Below are 21,841 nucleotides of genomic sequence, written 5' to 3' on the forward strand. Positions count from 1 at the left end.
ATGAATATCAGTCTGATCTACATAACCTCCTCCCTTCTTAAAACCTCACTGTTCTCCAACTAATTCCTCTGTTACTTCCCTAATTCTACCAATAAATATCCTACCATGTACTTTTCCTATTACCCTAAGAAGACAAATGCCCCAGTGATTACCACACATTTCTTTTGCCTTTTCCTTTGTACCTGACTTCCAATCCTCCGGGACTCTACATTCCTCCCAGGCTAATCTGTACATCTTCCACATCCATTGTACTACTATCTCTCCTCCATGCTTCAGCATTTCATCACACACTCCATCAATTCCTGGGGCTTTCCCCATTTTGACTTTCTTCACTGCTTCCACTTCCATCTTACTAATCTTTTCCTCCCTTCTCACTTCCCTCCTTCTCCCAGCCATTCCCCAGCCACTAACCAGTATCCTCCCATTACTTTCATTGTCTATGTTTAACAGTTCCTTAAAGCATTCTCTCCATTTGCTCACTTGTTCTCTATTCTTCACAATCAATCTATCATTTTCATCTTTCACTGCCCTACTAACTTCTTTATCACCCTTTCTAACTCTACTTTCCTTCCAGGACATTTTTTTTACATTCCCTCCACTTTACACTCAAATTCCTTCCAAATTTCTCATCCACTCTCTTCTTACTCTCTCTTACTAATCTTTTCACCTCTCTCTTCCTCTTTACATATAACTCTCTCTCTTCTATCTCTCATCTTTCTCCATGCCTGTCTATCCACTCACTAAATGTTTTCTTCTTTTGCACCACACCTTGTCTCACCTCTTCATTCCACCATGCTGTTCCTTGCACCCCCTTTCACCTTCTCTTCAGCCAACACACCATCTCACATGCTGCAAAAATTTCCTCTGTGAATATTTTGTACACGCCTTCCACCTCCCCCATCTGCTCCAAATCATTTATACCCAATTGGTCATCCACTTCTTTCATATACTCTGCCTTCTTTCCATCCTCTTGCAACCCTTCTACCCTCCCTGCATGGACTGCTTCCTCCTGTCCTTCTCTTCTTCTATTCATGCATTGCATTTGTACCCTGACTTTCACCACCAGTCTGAAAGTCCACTCCCCCAACCTCTGCATGCTCTTACATCCATTACATATCTTCTCATTCTCTCATCCACACGATAACTGCCTTTTGTTCATTCAGTTCACCACCCACCCTTCCCACCTTTCGCAACATAGGGGAGGGCGGTGATGGTTCGGACAGTGGGAAGGTTCGGATAGTGCATTCCCTGAGAAATGTATGGGACCTAGGGCCGTGTGATCTTGTGTGAAAGTGGGAGAGTTTGTTTACTACGGCCACACGGAACCTCCAAGCTAGAAACGCCACACTTTTTTATGCAGGTCAGATTTTATGTTTACTTGCATCACCTATGTAATAATTTGAATGTATATTGTAAGCTCTACCTTTATGAATGTGTCAAGCATCGAACTGTGCATTATCATGGTGAATCTGTGTTGCATGTAGAACATATTGCTATGAAAAATGAATGTTAAACTCTCTCGTGTGAAACTTGAGAGTACCCGTCAAGTATTTACATAGATTCGGGATGATTTGGACAGTTGAGGAGGGGGATGGTTCAGACAATCCAAACTATCCCTCCACTACTACCAAGTCATGACCTTATCAAATGATAACACTACTTTTGATCATTTATATTTGAACACATAGTGAAACACCATTCTTAATAGTTATCAGGGAATATATATTAATAGTTTTGTTTAATTAACCTATTCCTCAAAGTGTTAAAAGAAGGAAGAGGTATTACAACTTCTATTTCAGTTTTGCAGGCTGCAATATGCATTAAAAGTCGAAGTCCATCTGAAATAAGGCCTAGAAAGTGAAAAGTGAAGTCAATATTCCAGAGAGATAGAGAGATAGAATTATGCATAATTCTGTAGCAGAAAGTAAGAGGTTAAGTCATTTGTTATTAAATCTGGTGAAGGTTATTTCAGTTATAAAATATATATATTTTTTAACAGATATCAAGTGTTCATTTGGATTCTGAAGTTTAATACTGTACATTAGGAAAATGAAATATCTTTGAATTCATAAATATTTGTTTTTATCCACTACAACTCACATAATTTTAAGAATATGCTGAGTAATACATATGGCCGAACCATCCCACCCTACTGTCCGAACCATCACCACTGGTAGGGATGGTTCGGACGATTTAGTCACTTGTGTTTCGTTAACTATAGCTTAAAGCTGAAAAGAGCTAAGAAGTTCACATTATCAGCTTAAAGAGCCAAATGATGTGGCAACATTTTAACATAAACTAGATTACACTCCTGCTAAAACCTGAATTTTTATAAATATTTTTAAAAAAAATGTCCGAACCATCACCGCCCTCCCCTATACCTGTGGATCATTTGTGCCTAAAGAGGGTATTGGTTATCCCCAACCCCCTCCCCTCACAAATGTCCACTAGAGCACATTCTCATCCACATCTGCAGGCATACCCCACTCACCTACTACTCTATCCACCTTCACATTCCCCATTTATTTATTCACAGCTCCAATCAAAAACACTCATTCCTCTGAAATTTCTCCATACATCCTTCCACATTTGCCCAGAACTCTTCCTTCGCTCTGCTTGCACGGTCTTACACTGGTGCACATGTACAAAAAATTACCCACATTTGTATTCCAACTTTCAATCTTACCCACACAATCCTTAAACCAACTGATCCATACTCTCTCATATTCTCCTTCCACTTCTTGCTCACAACATTACATACACCCTCTTTTGCCCTCTCATTCTCACCTATTCCCACACATAAACCCATCCATACTCCCACTCTCTCACACTCTCGCCTCTCCATTAGTTTCAGTCAATGCACATATGACTATTTTGCACCCTCAAGCGCCTGGACAGTCTGTCTCTCCCTTTCACCCCCTCATTTGCATCCCTTAACAAATCACTCTGAAATCCATAACCATGTCCTTTGTACTGTCCTTGGTCGTCACCCGCTGGTCTGTCCTGGTCCTAGGCATTTTGTCTTTTTTGTTACCTGACTGCCTTTTTCTCCTCTTCCTTCTTTCCTTCCTTCCTCTTCAGTCTTTCTTTTCTTCATTCTTTCTTCTTCCTTCTATCTACAGGTAACTCTACACTGAGTGACACGCCAAATGATTTCCAGTACACCAGGAAACCATTTACTACACTAAGTGGCAACCATATAGCCAAATTTTGGCACCTGGTTGATAGTGGGTATTAAGGTTCTCCAATCGGATTCAGCCTGGGCAGGTTTATATTCAAGGGACGGTTGGGGTTTACTGCTCACGTAATGCCACTCAGGGACGAGTGAGGCTGGTCACTCTCATCTTAAATGTCGAGACCAACTTGCCTAGCCAGGATCCTATGCCCCTCATGGGGCAACACAGGATTAGATGATGAATGAATGAATGAATGTTTTCAGGGGAGGGGGATTACCCCTTCAATAACCCACTTGTTTACACATAAGGAACACATGTTGGTTGGTTATGAGGTTACCACCCAGCATATTAAATGATTTCCTGGTTTACAGGGAATCATTTGGCTTGTCACTCAAAGCAGAGTTACCCTGGAACACAGTATTACTACACTAAGAGAGTGGATGATGGGTGCCTCCACCGATGTACTACTACCAGGTACTGTACAGTAATTTTATTAAGCTTAGGAGGGGGATCTTGAGATATTCTGACATAATGTATATACTTTCTAAACCCCTGCTCAAGAAGAAGTGTCCTCTGAACAGAAAAAAATTGCCTGTAACCACTTAAATCTGGATTTTTTTTTTTAACTCATTCTTGCTGCAAAAAAATTATTATATTAAACCTAAGGAAGGCTTCTTTTATTCTCAGGGACTTATTAAGGCTGAACAGTAACCACCCCCCTGTATCCAAAGTAATTTGGCAAAGGCTGTTTGGATATACAAAGCTTATGGATATGCAATAGTGAATGGCAAAATACCCCAAAACAGCCCAAAAACATCCTTTGAATACAAACATACCCTTAAAACAGCCTAAACACATTTTTCTTTGAATACAAACATACCCTTAAAGCAGCCCAAACACATTTTCCTTTTAAAACAGTATATACAGTACTATAGTTATAAAAGTGCATTACAATAATAAAATACATAGTGCTGGATAAGTTAAGCTAGCTTTTCTTATAAGAACAGTACATTACTATCCTGTACTGTATACATAAATAATGGACCTGTATTACATATGGATAAATACTGTGTCCAATGGTGTACTGTTCAATACTGAAAATTATACTAAGAGAAGTATAACAACAGGTTAGGGAAGCCTTACTTACAAAGGAAACAAACACTCACCACCAACCAGCTGCCTTTTCAAGACACAAATCTAACTCTACTGACTCAGGCTGTAACATGATCATTCATGCTGAAATTCTTTCGGACTAACAGGCTGCAAAAAACTCTTAAACCCCTCTCTGCCAGCGACTTTAGCACCTCTGACCCCCACCCCCCCTGAGTGCCAACCAATTTTTTTTTTTTTTTTTTTTAAGCCTAAATAGGTTAAGTTTGATGCAAAACTCATAAAAACGTCCTAATTGGTACTCACAGAAGCCAGGAAGGTTGATTTTGGGCCTCCACGGTGACTGTGCCTATTGGTGAAATACGTGAGTAAACCCCCCCTAACCCTCTCCCCATCCCCACCACACCCCCACTATCCTCCCATCCCCCACCACCCCCCATCCCCCACCATCACCCCCCCTACCCCCCTCCCACCACCAACAATCCTCTACCACATCACACCGGTCAATTGTGCCCATCTTGAGCATGTCACGCCATTCCAATGCCTGTCTTTTAGGGGTTAATTAAGTAATGATTGTGAAGGACAAGTGATATCACCACCCTCCTAAAACAATTATTGTGGAAAGTGGAGGTTTTTAGAAATCAGATGTCTGGATTGGGGAGGTCGTACTGTATTGTACTGTCCCGTCAGGAGCATGGAGGCCCGAGGCTACAGTACTCAGTCCAAACACTTGATGTGAGAGTGACCAGCTGCCTGCACCATAACAGCATAACATGAACAATAAACCTCAATGACCCCTCAAAAGTAGACCCTTATGTGCCACAACTGGTTCATACCATATCATTTATAAACACTCCACCATGCTTCCATGCGTCGACCTTGGTCACCTAATGGCAGCTCTCCACACTGCTCAAACTCTTGCAGCCTCCCTACTCAGTCCCTTTTCCCTGAGGTCACATTCTTTTACTACATCATCCCAGGTCTTTGTTTGGTCTGCCTCTCGCAACCCTTCCCCACAACGTTCACACCTTCCACACTTAACTTTCATCCTCCCTCCTCTCAACATGCCCAAACCATCTCAATCTACCCCTCCTCATCACAACACCAATATATTTAAGTCCCATCCTTCTGCTCAACTCTTAAATTGCAATCCTAGCCTCCCCAGGCCTCTCATTCAAGTATGCATGACACATCCATCTAACCATTGTCGTTTCTGAACGTTTAAGCCTATAAATACGCCTTAATTCCCAAGATCACCAAGCATCTAAAAACTGTATGGGGGTAACAAAGCTACACAGCATGGATTACTTTCCTTGATCTCGCTACATGCTTCGAGGAGCTGTCCCATACTGGGGAAAGTGTTCAAATGCAACAATGGTGCTAGGGAAAAAAAAAATGGGGTTAAGGAAAGGTTTATGAAACTGGATGGTTTAGACACATCCTTAATTAATCTCTACTACCACTACTTAAGATCCTTCCTATGATGAATAAATTCCATTGGTGGGGACTATAATTTAAAAAAAAAATCCTTATACTGAAGGGGCTAATGTCTATACTGTTCTCATGACACCTACCTCTTGACAGATGCCATATAATTAACTTGGTACTTATCTTCAAGGTCAACTACAGTACTTATTTTCCCAAACTGCTAATAGATTTTTTTCCCTTACAGTTACTGGTATTTCTACAGCTACCACAAACGTCACTGACTCTTGATGGATGCCAACTTTCGATTCCTGGCACGGTTCTCGGTGCGGGCCTGAGTGTACTCAAACCACATGATGTTTGGGATGAGGGATGTATCACGCACCATCAAACGCTCACACACACTCCTGAAATAGGTATATTACAATTAATCAACATCAACATTGGTAAAACACAAAACTGACAAAACTGTGTTGTGGCAATTTCTAAAATAATACCAGAAATGGACTATCATCATTACATACTTCAATAACCTACTGTCAAAAATTGAGGGCTTATCCACATCTTCACACTGTCAGCTTTAATAACAGGGCCCTAGGACAGACCAAACCATAAGGGAATTCAGTCATGACCCGATATACCACAGTTTGGTATGCAATCAATTAAGAGAGAGAGAGAGAAAAAAATTAGGTTAACGATCATGAAATTCACTTACAATCAATCAATCAATCATTTCCTGTGGCACCCTCGGGGATGCATAGGGCCTCGATGAACTCACACCACCACATCCTATCTTGTGCTAACTCCTCAAGATCTCCCCAACACTCATCTCCAGCTTCCCGTCTCATTGTCCTCACCCACGTCTCTTTTGGCCTTCCTCTACCTCTCCTACCAAATGCCACCCACCCTGGTGTACCTCGTACTATTCCTTGTCTCCTATACACATGTCCTAGCCACTTCCATCGTGAGAATCTAACATATTCATCGATCGGCTGCACTCCCGTTATTTCTCTAATTCTACTATTTGGTATCCTTTCCCACCACTTAACTGCTAATATTCTTCTAAGTGCTTTATTTTCAAACACCAAGAATTTATTTTCCATAGTCACTGTGCTGTACCAAGACTCGTGTCCATAAATTAAGATACTCCTAACCATTACCTTATAAAGTTTGATTTTTGTATGCACAGAGAAATTGTTATTAATCCAAATATTTTTAAGCATTCCCATTGCCTGATTAGCCTTCTTTAACCTTTCCTCGAATTCAAAGTTCAAAGAACCATCCTTGGCTAAATAAGTACCTAAATATTTAAACCTATCAACTTGCTTTACAACCATACCTCCAATTACACATTCCTGCGCATTTTCCATATTCATATTGATTATTTCAGTTTTTCCACAATTAATAACCAAACCCACCTTGCGACCTTCACTCACCAAACAGTCCAACACTCTCTGCATCTCTTCTGGCCCATCACAAATCAAAACTATATCATCTGCATAATCTAAATCCAAAAGTTTCCTGTTCTCTCCCAAAGTATACCTGCACCAGTTTCTGTTCCAAAGCGTTTCATAATGTAATCAATGACCAATATAAATAGTAAAGGCGATAGAACACCACCTTGAATTACTCCGGACTTGACTTCAAACGAATCACTCAGACAACCATCAACCATCACTTTACAAAATGTGTCCTCATGCATGTTCATAATGACCCTCACAAACTCCTCTGGTATTCCATAATGTCTCATGATCTTCCCCATAGTCTCTCTCGAAACACTATCAAAAGCCTTTTCAAAATCAACAAAACAAAGACTTAACGGTACTCTCATTTCATTAACTTGCTGCATCAAATGCCTAACTATAAAGATCTGATCATTGCAACCACGTCCCTTTCTAAAACCAGCCTGTTCATCCCTCAGAATACCCTCAACCACCGGCTCCAACCTATTTAACAACACTCTACTGAAAACTTTCAAAGCTATCGGTGACAAAGAGATTCCCCTCCAATTACCACATTCACTAAGGTTTCCCTTCTTCGGAACTTTAACAATTACACCATTCTTCCAAACTGATGGTAGTAACCTCGTCACCCATATCTTATTGAATAGCTTGGTCAAGATCATTATTAATCTATCCCCCTCCACTTTAAACATTTCCGGAAATAAACCATCCTCCCCTGGTGCCTTATTATTCTTTAACTGTTTTACTGCTTTCTCCACTTCTGCAAGCCTCAACTCTCCTGTTTCTATATTTAAATCTTCCTGAGCAGACGGTATATCCTCTTCTGGTGGTATTGGTCTATTAAGAACTGTCTCAAAATGCTCTTTCCATCTGTTTTTAATATCTCCATCTTTGGTCAATAAATTTCCTTCCCTGTCTCTAACTGGTATTTCCTTGCGTTTACCTGCATTACCACTCAGTTCTCTAATCGATTCATATGCTATTCTTTGACTCTGTCCATCATTTTTGTTTATTAAGATTTCAGTCTCTGCAGCCTTTTCATCCACACATCTTCTTTTATCTCTCCTAGCTAACCTTCTTACTTCTGAATTCAAACTCCAGTACGCAGCTCTTGCTAATTCAATCTCTCATTCATCAACGCATTGCATCTCACTCCTCAATTTAGCCTCACCTCTCTTTTTTATCATATCCCACGTTTCCTCTGATATCCATTTCTTTCTCCTGAATCTATGTCTCCTTCCAATCGTACATTCAGCAGTCTCATGCAAAACTTTGTTCACATCCTCCCACATCTCATCTACACTTCTCTCCCCCTCTTCCAACGTTTCCAACACCAAAAACCTATTTCTGCATTCTAATCTGAATTCCTCCTTTTCTTCTCCTTCCCTTCTAAGCTTAACAATATCGTATCTACCAACACCAGATTTTTCCTTCTTCTGATTTTTAAGTTTAAACCTTATTTTTGCAATGCTGAGTTGATGGTCACTACCAATATTCGCTCCCCGTTTAACATGAACATCTAGCAGAGAACTTCTATGCCTCCTACTGATAGCGATGTGATCAATCTGATTTTTATATTTTCCACACAGCGACACCCAAGTTGTTTTGTGTATATTGCAATGCTGAAAGAGTGTGCCCCCGATGACTAAGTCATTTGCTAGACAGAAGCTTCCAAACCTCACTCCGTTTTCACTCATCCTACTACCAACTCCCATCTTACCCATACATGCCTCAAATCCCTCATTTGAACAGCCCATTACTGCATTAAAGTCTCCAACGCAGATCAAAACATCATGTCTAGGTACCCTTCCTACTCCTTCTTGCAACTTTTCATAAAATGTGTCTTTCCTTTCATCGAGTGCATCATTAGTAGGTGCATAACACACAAACAGACTGATGTTGCCATGATTTGATTTAAAACGTGCGTATAACATTCGCTCATCTATAGGATCCCACTCACATAAAGCCTTATTTGCCTTACAACCCAGCAACAATCCTACTCCCTGGTAATGCATTCCGTCCTGTCGACCAGATATCAATAAACGTATACCATCCTCCAAATCCAACTTATCGACTCCGGTTAATCTAGTTTCTGTCAAAGCACAAATATCAAGTCCGTAATTTTGAAAAACCTTCACTAACTCATCGATTTTACCGTCATGATTTAGCGTTCTCACATTCCAGTTACCAATTTTAATTGTATTTTTTGCATTGACAAAGGAATTAGATTGTAATTGAGGCAACCGTGAGATTCTTAGCACCCCCTGCCCATTTAAGGGCTGCACGGGACTGGGGGCCATTATTGTTCTTTCAGAGTCCATCAAGGTTTCTTTGGCTAACTTCCTGAACACCTCGCCATTGTGTTGCAGTCGCAGTAGGCAGCTAACTTGCCTGATTGCCCACACCCGAAAGACCCAGCTATGCTGTAGCCAGTCACGTGCCGGCATGCTTCCCAGCCATTTCACTCTTAAGGAGTTCCTCTGCCTGAGAAAGCAACCACCCCCCTGCTCCCGAGGGCTTACAGTATATGATAATTGTGGTAGCCTTGTATAGCGATCCTGTGCATATACAGTGATGTCTGCGCATGGCAAGTCAAACATTGGAGCCAAGATGGGGGCCAAGTATTTACATACACTGTGACAACTCCCTTCCATTTCGTATCACATTTGCAGGGAAAATGAGACACAATCACTATTGCCAAATAACAGATTAAGTGAAATATTAAGTGATGACTATTTTGTGCGAAATACTGTACTGAAATTCAACTTGGAAAAATCATGTCTGACAAGATGCTACTCCTTGTGGAAAGCGTGTTGCTACTGAGGAGAAGGGCAAGTTCGTTCATTCGTTTTTGAAGGCTCCAACAAGCTTGCATGCATCGGCCTTGGTCACCTAATGGCAGCTCTCCATGCTCCTTGATCTCTGGCAGGTTCCCTATTCAGTCCCTTATACCCGAGGTCGCACTCAATGACCTCATCCCAGGTCTTTTTCAGTATACCTCTCGCAACCCTACCCCTAACATTATCACTTATCACTTTCTGCACCCAATTATCATCCCCTATCCTCTCCACATGCCCAAACCATCTCAATCTACCTCTCCTCATTAATACGCTCCAGTCCCATCCTACCCCTCAAGTCTTCTATCGTAAACCTAGTCCCCCCAGGCATTGCACTCAGGGACGCAATGCACATCCACCTAATCATTGTCATTTCCGTACATCTGAGCCTGAAAATATCCTCTTCCTTTACTGCCCAGGTTTCACTCTCACTACCATACAGCATTACACTAAAGCGGGCCATACACGCAGAGGCGAGCCCGTCCAGTGGCCTGAAGAGGCTGGCCTCAACGAACAATGCTGTGCCCACACACGATTCAGTCGGCCTCACGTCTCAGCTCAGTTGCAAGCGAAACGACATGCCGTGAGGGTGGTCATGGATGCTCCACTGCCCACAGATGACCTGGAGCTGTATGCTATTGGGGCTGTTTCCGTGGCCTACATTGCAAATAATAGAAAAAGGAGGAAAAAATGGACCAAATGGGAAAAAGACTGGTTGACGAGAAGGAGTAAATTGTCCCATCTGACTCTGTTGAAAGAACTGTGGTGCGAGGAAAAAGACTCGTTTAATTACCTGAGGATGGATGAGGATTCCTACCTGCAGCTGTTGTCACCGGTTTCCCCAATAATAAAGAAAAACGATACCTGTATGAGGAGTGCTATTTCGCCGCATGAAAGACTGACAGCCACAATGAGGTTTAATGCCACATGTTGCTCGTACAAGGATTCAAAATTCTCCCACACAACTGACGCAAGACTGACGCCTGACGGCCTGTGGTACCCCACACACGCTCAGTTTGCCTGAACCTGACCGGAGCCTGACCTAAAAAATCTGTCCACAACAGATCCCAGGACGACCGTTGAGGCCACCTGCGAAGGCGACTGTTCCCTACCCACACACACCCAGGTTTACCTGAACAGGCCGGCCTCTTCAGGCCACCGGACGGGCTCGCCTGTGCATGTATGGCCCGCTTAACACATGCCGCATACAAAGATCCCTTAGTACAGAGGAAGAGCCCTCTCAATGTTAGGAAAGGCAACAGCTCCCTGAACTTTTTCCAACCACTCCTCACTCTAGCCACAGAGCTAGCTCTATCCCTACCTCCAGCACATAATATGTCTCCTATATAAAAAAAACTCTTCCACACATTCAAGTGACTCACCAGCAAGTTCAATCCTCTCATGCCTAACAATCTCTACCTGCTCTCCCCAACATACCACACACAAGAAATCAGCATTAGCTTGCAGTCTACCTCTGATACCACTACACTTCTTATGCACCCACTAATCACAGACACTGCACAAGATGGAAATACTGTACTTCCCATGCCCCTGTGGCAAATTGCACATGGCCACTCTCCTTCTTTGATAATCTAAAAGTATTTTTTTTTTTTTTTTTTTTTTTTTAATAAAGATTTCAAGCTACACAGCCCTTGACCCCCAGCATATACCCACTGAACCAATGCTAAATGAACACTAATTTGTGATAAATCAGTATGTGATAGGTTTTCACTTGACATAACCTCATTGCATACTGGGTCATGACTGTACTCTAGTCAGGAAGACTGGTGTGCAAATATACAGTGGCCCACATATAGTACTTCTCTTTCATTCATGACTGTACTCTAGTCAGGAAGACTGGTGTGCAAATATGCAGTGGCTCACATATAGTGCTTCTCTTTCATTCATGACTGTACTCTAGTCAGGAAGACTGGTGTGCAAATATACAAAGTGGCTCACATATAGTGCTTCTCTTTCATTCTACCAATGCAAGGATAGTGCAGTTAGTGTTATTAATGTCTACATGTACAGTATCCTGCATTATCTGTTCACATCCTACTCCCACTGCCCAACTCACACCCACTCCTGCATCCTCAACTGTCCCCACAACACACAAGATACCACCAGATGAGTTTCAAGTACTATTTACAGGTCACCATTATTAGAGGCCTGAAAGAGAACTCACCATGAGGCAATACTAGGGAAGACTGGTGTGAGAATAAGGTGAACCACAGTGAACCATCCACATCCTAAAACCACTCCCAGTAATGTACCACACAGCACCTGGGCCCAAGTGTGGTACAGCAGGTACACTCTGAAAAACAGAAACACCATGTTTGTGCAGTACATTGCAAGTCCAGTACTGGACAGGTAGTCCTTATTATAAGCAAGAGATGAGTTTTAAAACACACAATTTTTTCCATATCACTGGAAGTACTGTATGTAGTATTATCAGTATCACACATTAGCCTTCTACAGTTGAGATTGTATCATATCATTTATAAAGGCTCCAACATGCTTGCATGCATTGGACTTAGTCATCTAATGGCAGCTCTCCATGCTGCCCAATCTCTAGCTGCCTATCCAGTCCCTTATCCCTCAGGTCACACTCTATGACCTCACCCCAGGTCTTTTCAGTCTGCCTCTTGCAACCCTACCACTGACGTTCACATTTCGCACCTTCCAAACCCAATTGTTGTCCTCTGTCCTCTCAACATGCCCGGACCATCTAAATCTACCCCTCCTCATCACTGCACCAGAACATTCCAGTCCCATCCTTCCTCTCAACTCTTCAAATATAATCCTAGTCCCTACAGGCTCTCACTCAAGGACGTACTAAACATCCATCTAATCACTGTCATTTCAGTAATTGTATGTTTGAGCCTACTAATACAGGCATACCCCGGTTTAATGATGTAATTGATTAGGTAAAACCCCATCGTTAGGCGGGGTATCATATATCGGGGTACTTTTAACATGTAACGTGGAGCACTTACCAACCTTGGGTTTCCCCCCAAACCATGCCCAAAACCGACCCAAATGAGCCCAAAAACAAGTTTAAAGCCAATCTAAATGGCCTAACAGCTGTCAAGAACCTAGGCCTAAAAACAAGTTTAAAGCCAATCTAAATGGCCTAACAGTTGTCAAGGAAGCTTACCTAAGCCTAACTATCTATCTATCTATAGCCCGACGCCCTAATCCCGCAAAGGGTGGCCGCAGACAAAACGCCTCCAAGTCACTCTGTCACCCACCATTTGACTCCCCTCCCCCCAACTCACTCCCCCCTCCCTCATATACCTCTCAACTCCATCCCTCCACCTCATCCTCGGTCTACCCCTCCCTCTCCCTCCCTCCACCTCACCTACATACACCCTCTTAGTCAGTCTTTCATTCTCCATCCTCTCCACATGTCCAAACCACCTCAGTGTATTTCTCCTAATCTTTTCAACCATATCCACATCTACCCCACAACGTTCCTTCACTTCTTCATTCGTCAACCTGTCCCTCCATGTCACTCCACATGCTCCTCTCAAGTAACTCATTTCCACTGCTCTCACTCTTGACTTGTTCCCCTCTTGCAAGGTCCACGCCTCGCTTCCATACGTCAGGGTAGGGATCACAATACCATCATGCAGTGACTTCTTAACTTCCATACTCACCTCCCTATTTCTCATCACTGCTTTCAGTGTGCCAACAACCTTCCTTCCCTGCTGTACCCTTTCACGTACTTCATCCCCCAAAGTTCCATCCTTACTCATCACACTACCCAAGTACTTGAATGCACTCACATTCTCCATATCCTCACCATCCAACCTCACTGCACACTCTGTGACTTCATTCCTCTCAAACACCATAACTTTACTTTTGTTTACATTAACTTTCAGCTTCCTCCTCCTACACACTGTCCCAAATTCATTCACCAAACCTTGCAACTCCCATTCATCTTCACTCAACAATACTGTATCATCAGCAAACAGCAACACCGGAAGCTTCCAAATCTCACCCTCATTCATTAGGGCCACCCCCACATCCACTGCCCTACCTTGTACCTCCTTTACGACCCCATCCATATATATATTAAACAGCCATGGAGACACTACACACCCCTGTTTCAGTCCCACATTGAGATCAAAGAACTCACTCAGCTCACCATCCACTCGCACCGTAGCCCTAGCTCCCTCGTACATACTCTTCACAGCACTCAACAATTTCCCCTCCACTCCATATATTCTTAATACCTTCCACATACCTTTCCTATCTATTCTGTCATAAGCTTTCTTCAAGTCCATGAAGGCAGCGTACACTTTCCTTCCCTTCTCTAGATACTTCTCCACTAAACATCTTAGAACAAATATCTGATCTACACACCCTTTTCCCTTCCTAAATCCCCCTTGTTCTTCTCCAACTAGTTCCTCTGTCATATGCCTAACCCTATCAATGAGTATTCTACCATATATTTTACCAGTCACACTAAGAAGGCAAATACCCCTATGGTTACCACATACTTCTCTCTCCCCTTTTCCTTTGTACAGAGAAACAATTATACCTGATTTCCAGTCCTCTGGAACCCTTCCCTCTTCCCAAGCCAATCTACACAACTTCCATATCCACTCCACAACAATCTCACCCCCATACCTAAGCATTTCACCACACACTCCATCAATTCCTGGGGCCTTTCCCAGCTTAATCTTCTTCATCGCTTCCACTACTTCCGACCTACTGATCTCTTCCTCCCTCCTCTCATCTCTTCTTCTCCCAGCCATTCCCCAACCACTTATACTCACACTGCTCTCACTCTCTACATTCAACAAATCCTCAAAGTGCTCCTTCCATCTCCTCAATTTCTCTCTCTTCTCCACCAACAATCTATTATTCCTATCTTTCACTCCCCTACTATTTCCCCTTTCACACTGCCTTACTTTCTTTACCTCCTTCCAAAACAATTTCTTACTCTCCCTCCATTTCACACTCAGATTCCTCCCAAACTCTTCATCCACTTTCTTCTTACTCTCCTTCACCAGTCTCTTAACCTCCCTTCTCCTGCTCACATATACCTCTCTCTTCTCTCTCTCATCTTCTCCCCTACCTCTACTCGCCAACCATTCACCATATGCCTTCTTCTTTTGTTCCACAGCTCGTTTCACCTCATCATTCCACCATGCTGTCCCTTGCACACCCTTGCATCTCCTCCTCACTCCACAAACCGCCTCACACGCTGCGCTTATCTCTTCCGTGAATATCTTACATACGTCTTCCACCCCTTCCATCTGCTCTAGCTCATACCTTCCCAATCTTTCTTCCACTATGCTCTTATACTCTGTCCTCTTCTCACTATCTTGCAATTTCTCCACTCTTCTCACAGGAGCTGCTTCCTCCTGTCTTCCCCTTCGCCTCCTCAACCACTTTCTTTGCAGCTCTACCTTGGCCATCACTAAGTGATGGTCCGAGACTCCATTCCCCCACCCTCTCCACACCCTTGCATCCAACACTTGTCTTCTCATTCGCTCATCCACACACACGTAGTCTATCATTGCCTTTCGTTCAACAAGTTCACCATCCATCCTCCTCATTACTCTCCATGTATACCGGTGGATCATCTTATGACGAAAGTAGGTGTTGGCTATTGCCAACCCCTTACCAGCACAAAAAAGAAAATCATCAAATATATGTCCGGAAAAAATCAAGCTTAGTAAACTGTACCCCAAAATGATAATGTTCACCCCACCTATGGCTAAAACACATTAATCTAAGTCTAAAAACAGTTTATAAATCAACCTAACCACACAATTTTAGTCTAAGACATCAACAAAATCATTTTAAAAAATCAACACCAGTCATTAAACCCAGGTTTGGCCCTCATTAGGCAGGGTATGGTGATATTTCTACCGCCATCGCATTTAGGGGTATCGTATATCGAGGTATTACTGTATCCTCTTCCTTACTGCCCAGGTCTCATTATCATACAGCACTGCACTCCTAACATAAGGGACTGAATAGGGAAGTTGCCAGAGATTGAACAGCATGGAGAGCTGTCATTCGGTGAAGAGATGGCAATTTTAGATCAAGTTAGTGAATGGAGTACACTTTTCCCCCACTATTCGACAGGGATGCCTTCCTTTAAAAGTGGTTGAATAACGAACCCATTTTTCCCATAAGATTGTTAAGAAATAGGAGGTTTAGGTTCCTGACCACGTTTGTCACTCAAAAAATAAGAAAGATGGAAAAAAATAATGGTAAATATGAACAAAAGTAACACAGGGATTTGAGGTGTTTTCTTATATACCTATGTTGTTAAAGGAAAATTATTTTAGTATATCATACATATCAGATGATTTGACAATTGAATTTCAATTTAAAAAATACTGGAAAACAAACGAAATATGCCTGCTTAGTGCTATTAAAGACAGCCGCCAGAATGCCTTCAATGGAATGTTTATTGCCGATCCTACCAACTGGACATGACGTCATCATACCAAACTCAGATGTACTCAATTTCTATCTATCTATCTATCTATTGCCAGACGCTTCAATCCCGTTTGAGGTGGCCACAAACAAATCGCCTCCAAGTCACCCTGTCCCCCGCCATTTCACTGCCCTGCTCCCAACTCACACCCCCCTCTCTCATATACCTCTCCACCCCATCCCTCCATCTCATCCTCGGCCTCCCCCTCCCTCTTCCCCCCTCCACCTCACTCACATACACTCTCTTCGTCAGTCTTTCACCCTCCATCCTCACCACGTGGCCAAACCACCTCAGTGTGTTCCTCATAACGCTTCCTATCACATCCACATCAACACCACAACGCTCCTTTATATCCTCATTCGTCAGCCTGTCTCTCCATGTGACTCCACAGGCTCCTCTTAAATAACTCATTTCCACTGCTCTCACTCTTGACTTGTGTCCTTCCAACAACGTCCAAGCTTCACTTCCGTCCGTTAGAGTTGGTATCACAATACTGTCATGTAGTAACTTTTTCATTTCCATGCTCACTTCCCTATTTCTTATCACTGCTTTCAAAGAACCAGCAACCTTTCTTCCCTGCTGTACCCTTTCAAGCACTTCACCCTCCAAACCTCCATCCTTACTCATCACACTACCCAAGTACTTAAACGTACTCACATTTTCCAATTCCTCACCATCCAACCTCGCTGTACATTCACTGACTTCACCTCTCTCAAAGACCATCACTTTACTCTTCCCTACATTCACCTTTAGATTCCGTTTCTTACACACAGATGAGAGTGAATGAATATATATATACTGTATATACAATAAGACATCACTATAACGGACTAATTGGGGCCTAAACCATTCCGAAAAATGTGAAATTCTGATAAAAGTGATATCCGGACTTCCCCCTGCTAATCTGGACTTTTTCCAATATATCAGACATTAGTCCAGATCACACGAATGGTTTTTAAACTGTTTTGACTATCAATGAGGTACTGTACTGTGTTATAACTTCACCACATTAATCAAATGGTATAAAATATATACAGTAATCCCTCTACTATCCGATGAAATAGAGCCAAAGGCATGTCCAGAAAGTGGTCCCATCCAAAAAGTGGGCCCCTAGCTCCTGGACTGGTACTTAAGGACTCTAACCCGGCCTAACTTTGAAAGCCACCTATATAACTCCCTACCAGACATGCATAGCACCTATTTAAACCTATTTAAGACCCTATTCACACCAATAATGGACAAAAAGCATGAAATAAATGAAAAGGGACCAAAGAATGAGGAATAAGAAGTGGCTGTACCTCAGCCAGAGTACTTACAGCACGTTTGTGGCCGGCTTTCCAAAGGTTTCTGCAGTGGTGAAAATGCTCTTGAAGCACGTACAATAATCCAGTATTGTGCTGCACTTAGTTCTTTGCACTGTGAGTTACAATTGATTAACACTGCACATTGTTTTTAACTGTACCATGCCAGTTTCAACCGCTAGTTTCAACCATCCATTTGCACTCCACAGTTAATCATTTGCACTCTAAATTCTAATTTCTTAACACTGCACAACGCTGTAAATTCCCGTGTGGTCTAGTGGCGAGGTATTGCAGTTTATTCACCGTTTAGTCACAAAAAATGAGCACATATGGCTTCCACTGAGATAGGCACCTACTCGCCATCGATGTTAGGTAGTAACTGTTGGGAGTGTTGGTGACGAGGAAACAGAGTTGCCAGATCGCAATGGACACATTACCAAACTCCTCAATTTTCATTACCAAATTTAACTTTCATTACCAAATTCATAAAGGTAGCATTTATTCTTTACTAATTATATATACAAATGGAAATACAGTAACTGTAATCACTCTTCTTATAATTAACAACATGTTGACTATTTTCACACTATGTAGGCTAGCAGATTAATCAGAGAGAGCAAACAATCCACCATCTCCATCCTGTGTATCCACATACATGTGAAAAATCCGTTTGGTAATGCATTATTCTGATTCATTACCAAACGAATTTTTCATTACCAAATTGGCCCACATTTGGTAATGAAAAATACCAAATGGCAACTCTGACAGGGGAGGGGGGAGGAAGGAAGAGGTGAAGGGGCCATGGTGTAAACCAGCTGTTCGGTGCCACGCGGCAATTTCAAATTATGGGTGGGAAAAAATGTGGATTTTGGGGGGATTTTTTTCTTTTTTTGGCCATTTTTGGGTTCCAAAGGTCCGGGCCCACAATGTCCAGTAAGTGGGGTGTCTGGAAAGTGGGTGTCCGGAAAGTACGGGGATTACTGTAATAATACTGTACCGTACACTGTTGAACATGTCTTTTGTTTACCTCATTGTGGTGAACATAGCTGAAATGGTCAGGCAGTCAGGACTGCTTCTAGCTTCATCAGACTTTTTCCGATATATAGGAATTTAGTCCGGTAGCTTCACAAGTAATCAGCTAGTTTCGGTACTTTGTTTAGTTTCCCGTCCACGGAACACATCAGCTGTACCATGGCCAACCACAGTATGGGATTCCTTACCAAGAAGCACAGTACTGTATTATGTTTATTATGTATGCAAGACTAACCTGGAGTATGAGACGGCACAAGCAATGCAGAGAACAGTTACTGCTACTGCTACTTTCCACAGAAGCTCCACCAGCGAGTTGCTAATGTGACGTAATCTGGAAATATTAACTTCATACAGTACATTTGACAAAACTCAGCTAACTACTGATATCTTTACCTAAATATTACACTTCATAAAAATCCCATAAGAGTGAAGGTGACCAGAAACCCACTCATGTAATATTATGTGAGCAATAAATCCCAACTACCCCTCACAGATATAATATCCTTATGGGCCAAATCCAGTCGAAGTATTTTAACCCACTAGGCCACCAGGCATCCATTTGGGTTGTCACTCAGTGTAAAGTCATCATAAAGCAGGACTACATCAAGTGAGTGGATGGTGGATGCCCTTACCTACCAGTAAACAATGATATTACAAAAAAAAAAAAAAAAAAAAAAAGTAGCCAATTTTGTCTTGCCCAATATTCCAGATCCACAAAGTTATTTAAGCACATTTAATTCCCCCCCCACCCCAAGAAAGCTGGGGTAAAAGTCAGTTTTTGACCTAAGCTGCCTCTTAAACTTTATATAAGCGAAATATGGGCTTTATATAATACGGTTCTGCTAAGGGTTTACTGTAATGGATAGAGTGCACTGGAACTTCAATACAGAGAGCAAGAGTTCAATCCTTTGTGTTCATCTAGATCCAAAGGGCAAGATGGATCTCTACTGCATGGCTAAGCTTATATGTGAGAAAATATCACCAAAGGTTATTCAACCTCAGGTGACACATGGAGCACTGCTATCAAGCAAAAACATACAGATACTAGAATGGTCCCATGGTCTCTAAAGACAAAATGTAGGTACACAATTCAATGGGTGTAAAGAAATCTTAGTGAGAGTACAAAGTAATCCAGCCAATTACAACACTAACTAAACTGAAACATAATGTAGCTTACCTGAATACAAAGAAAAGGACGGAGTAACTAGCAAAGAACCACATCATTTGAGAATGTGAAGATGGCATGCCATACTCAGTGTAAAGACCAGTTCGCATCACTGGCCGTGGTTCCCTGATTACATTCTTCATTATTAAATTGATTACTTCATTCAGCAACATTCCAGTGAAGAAAGTGATCTGAGGAGAGAGACATACTCAAGTTAACCCATTCAATTTGATGATTATTTAAAATTTAGTTCTTGCTACTTGCATGCAATTTTATTCAGGAGTGGTTACATCTAGTCTCCATATCCTCTTCATTACATTGTAACTTTTCTGAACTGAATAAAATCATGTGAAAATAGCAAGAATAATACTGTATACAGTACTGTATATACATTATAATACAATTTTACTGAGGGGCTAAACAGAGATAAAAATAAAAACCAATATTACTGTAAAGCTTAAACTCATTAACCCTTATCAGTCACATAAGTCTTTCCTATGCTATTAAAAATATCTGGCATTTGTCAGTATAAAAAATGTCAGAGTACTGAAAAGATGGGCGTAATTTGCTTCAAACATAGGATCTGCTAGCATTATCCAGAATAAAATAAAAATGCTACCATAATGAAGGAGTTACAGTACTACTAAAGAATATCAACAGCTTAAACTTAAACCTGCCAAAATTTCCAAAGTTTTGACAAGAATATATCTATGGTAAATACCATCCATTTATCATCCAATCCAGCATTACCCCATCACTAGTAAAAGGGTCCTGGGGCTAGTCCAGGCATTTAAGGCAAGAGTGACCATTTGCTCGCTCCTTATAGACATTACACAAATAATAAGCCCCAACCATCTCTATCATAATGATTCAATTTCTGCAAGTTTGTTTGTTTGTTACAGTAACACAGCAAAAACCGGCGCATGTAGCGCAATTTTTGTTTGAGCAAGGTACCATTAAAATGCTCTAACTTGAAGAATAAAACAATTTCCAGTCCAATTGGGCCACCAGTTCCTGGGTTATGATATTTTGATTGATGACAGGCAGTGACTTGACACTAAGCGGAGGCCGCCAAAGGTGGCCTTTGAGCGAGTCCCTCAAAAGCAGGCTCTTATGGGCCACATCCAGTTAAGGAGCTTTGCCTCACCAGACAAGAAGTTATCTAAAAAAATTATTTGAGGACAAAGGGGCTAATGCACTACCTCAGTACTCAGCATGAAGGTCCATCCTTGATTTCCCTGTCAGTATCAGAGAACAGTCCCATAAGGAGGAAAGTACTCAAGTATAACAGGAGGAAATCAAATACTGCATCACTGACCAAAACACTTTCAAAAACCATTCACATAAAGGAGGTATTGTATAATAATTTTTGCCTGAATGGTATCATTCATTCATCATTTCACATTGTACAAATTATTACTGTACCACAGTACTGTATGTAAATGCGTGAACAAGAATTACTTGAAAACAGTATTGCATATAGAGTAGTGTAATTTCATTAATTATGCAACACTACACAAGTTAACATACATATCATACTGGCACTTACTGTATGAAGGTCCCGTCTGAAGAGTATAAGTGTCACAAACCCTACGATGATTGCCAGAGGAGCCAGGCTGACCACTGCCAAGAACTTCCCTATAACGTCACCTGCAAGGTTTATTTACTACTGTAGCTATTCAATGTAGTTTTGTATGTAAGTTGAAGCTAGGATAACAAAGACTTGCATGATGCATTGATGACTGTGTAGCCCATTTCACTGGGCATACTGTTTGACAGTTCCACTTTCAAGCTTTCTCTTTCTTTGTCTCTGGATCCTATCTCATCCAGTCACTTAGGTGGCAATGAAGATTGGGGTGATGATGACGA

The 21,841-nt window shown here is 41.8% G+C and overlaps 1 protein-coding gene across 1 annotated transcript in view; it reads right to left on the reverse strand.

The window, feature by feature from the left end:
- Positions 1-4,781: 4,781 nt before the first annotated feature.
- LOC145408597 (dolichyldiphosphatase 1-like) overlaps positions 4,782-21,841 on the reverse strand; it is a 48,593-nt gene continuing 31,533 nt past the window's right edge. The window contains exons 2-6 of the mRNA XM_080279282.1: positions 21,522-21,622; positions 19,985-20,163; positions 19,043-19,138; positions 12,197-12,325; positions 4,782-6,118 (exon numbers count right to left, since the gene is read on the reverse strand). Of these exons, the coding sequence (XP_080135408.1) occupies positions 5,989-6,118; positions 12,197-12,325; positions 19,043-19,138; positions 19,985-20,163; positions 21,522-21,622 (635 nt within the window). The 3' untranslated portion in view covers positions 4,782-5,988. The remainder of the gene's footprint in view (positions 6,119-12,196; positions 12,326-19,042; positions 19,139-19,984; positions 20,164-21,521; positions 21,623-21,841) is intronic.

Source organism: Coenobita brevimanus, chromosome 78 (genome assembly GCF_032717465.1).
Source record: "Coenobita brevimanus isolate Jiangsu-jjx chromosome 78, ASM3271746v2, whole genome shotgun sequence".
Classification (NCBI taxonomy): domain Eukaryota; kingdom Metazoa; phylum Arthropoda; class Malacostraca; order Decapoda; family Coenobitidae; genus Coenobita; species Coenobita brevimanus.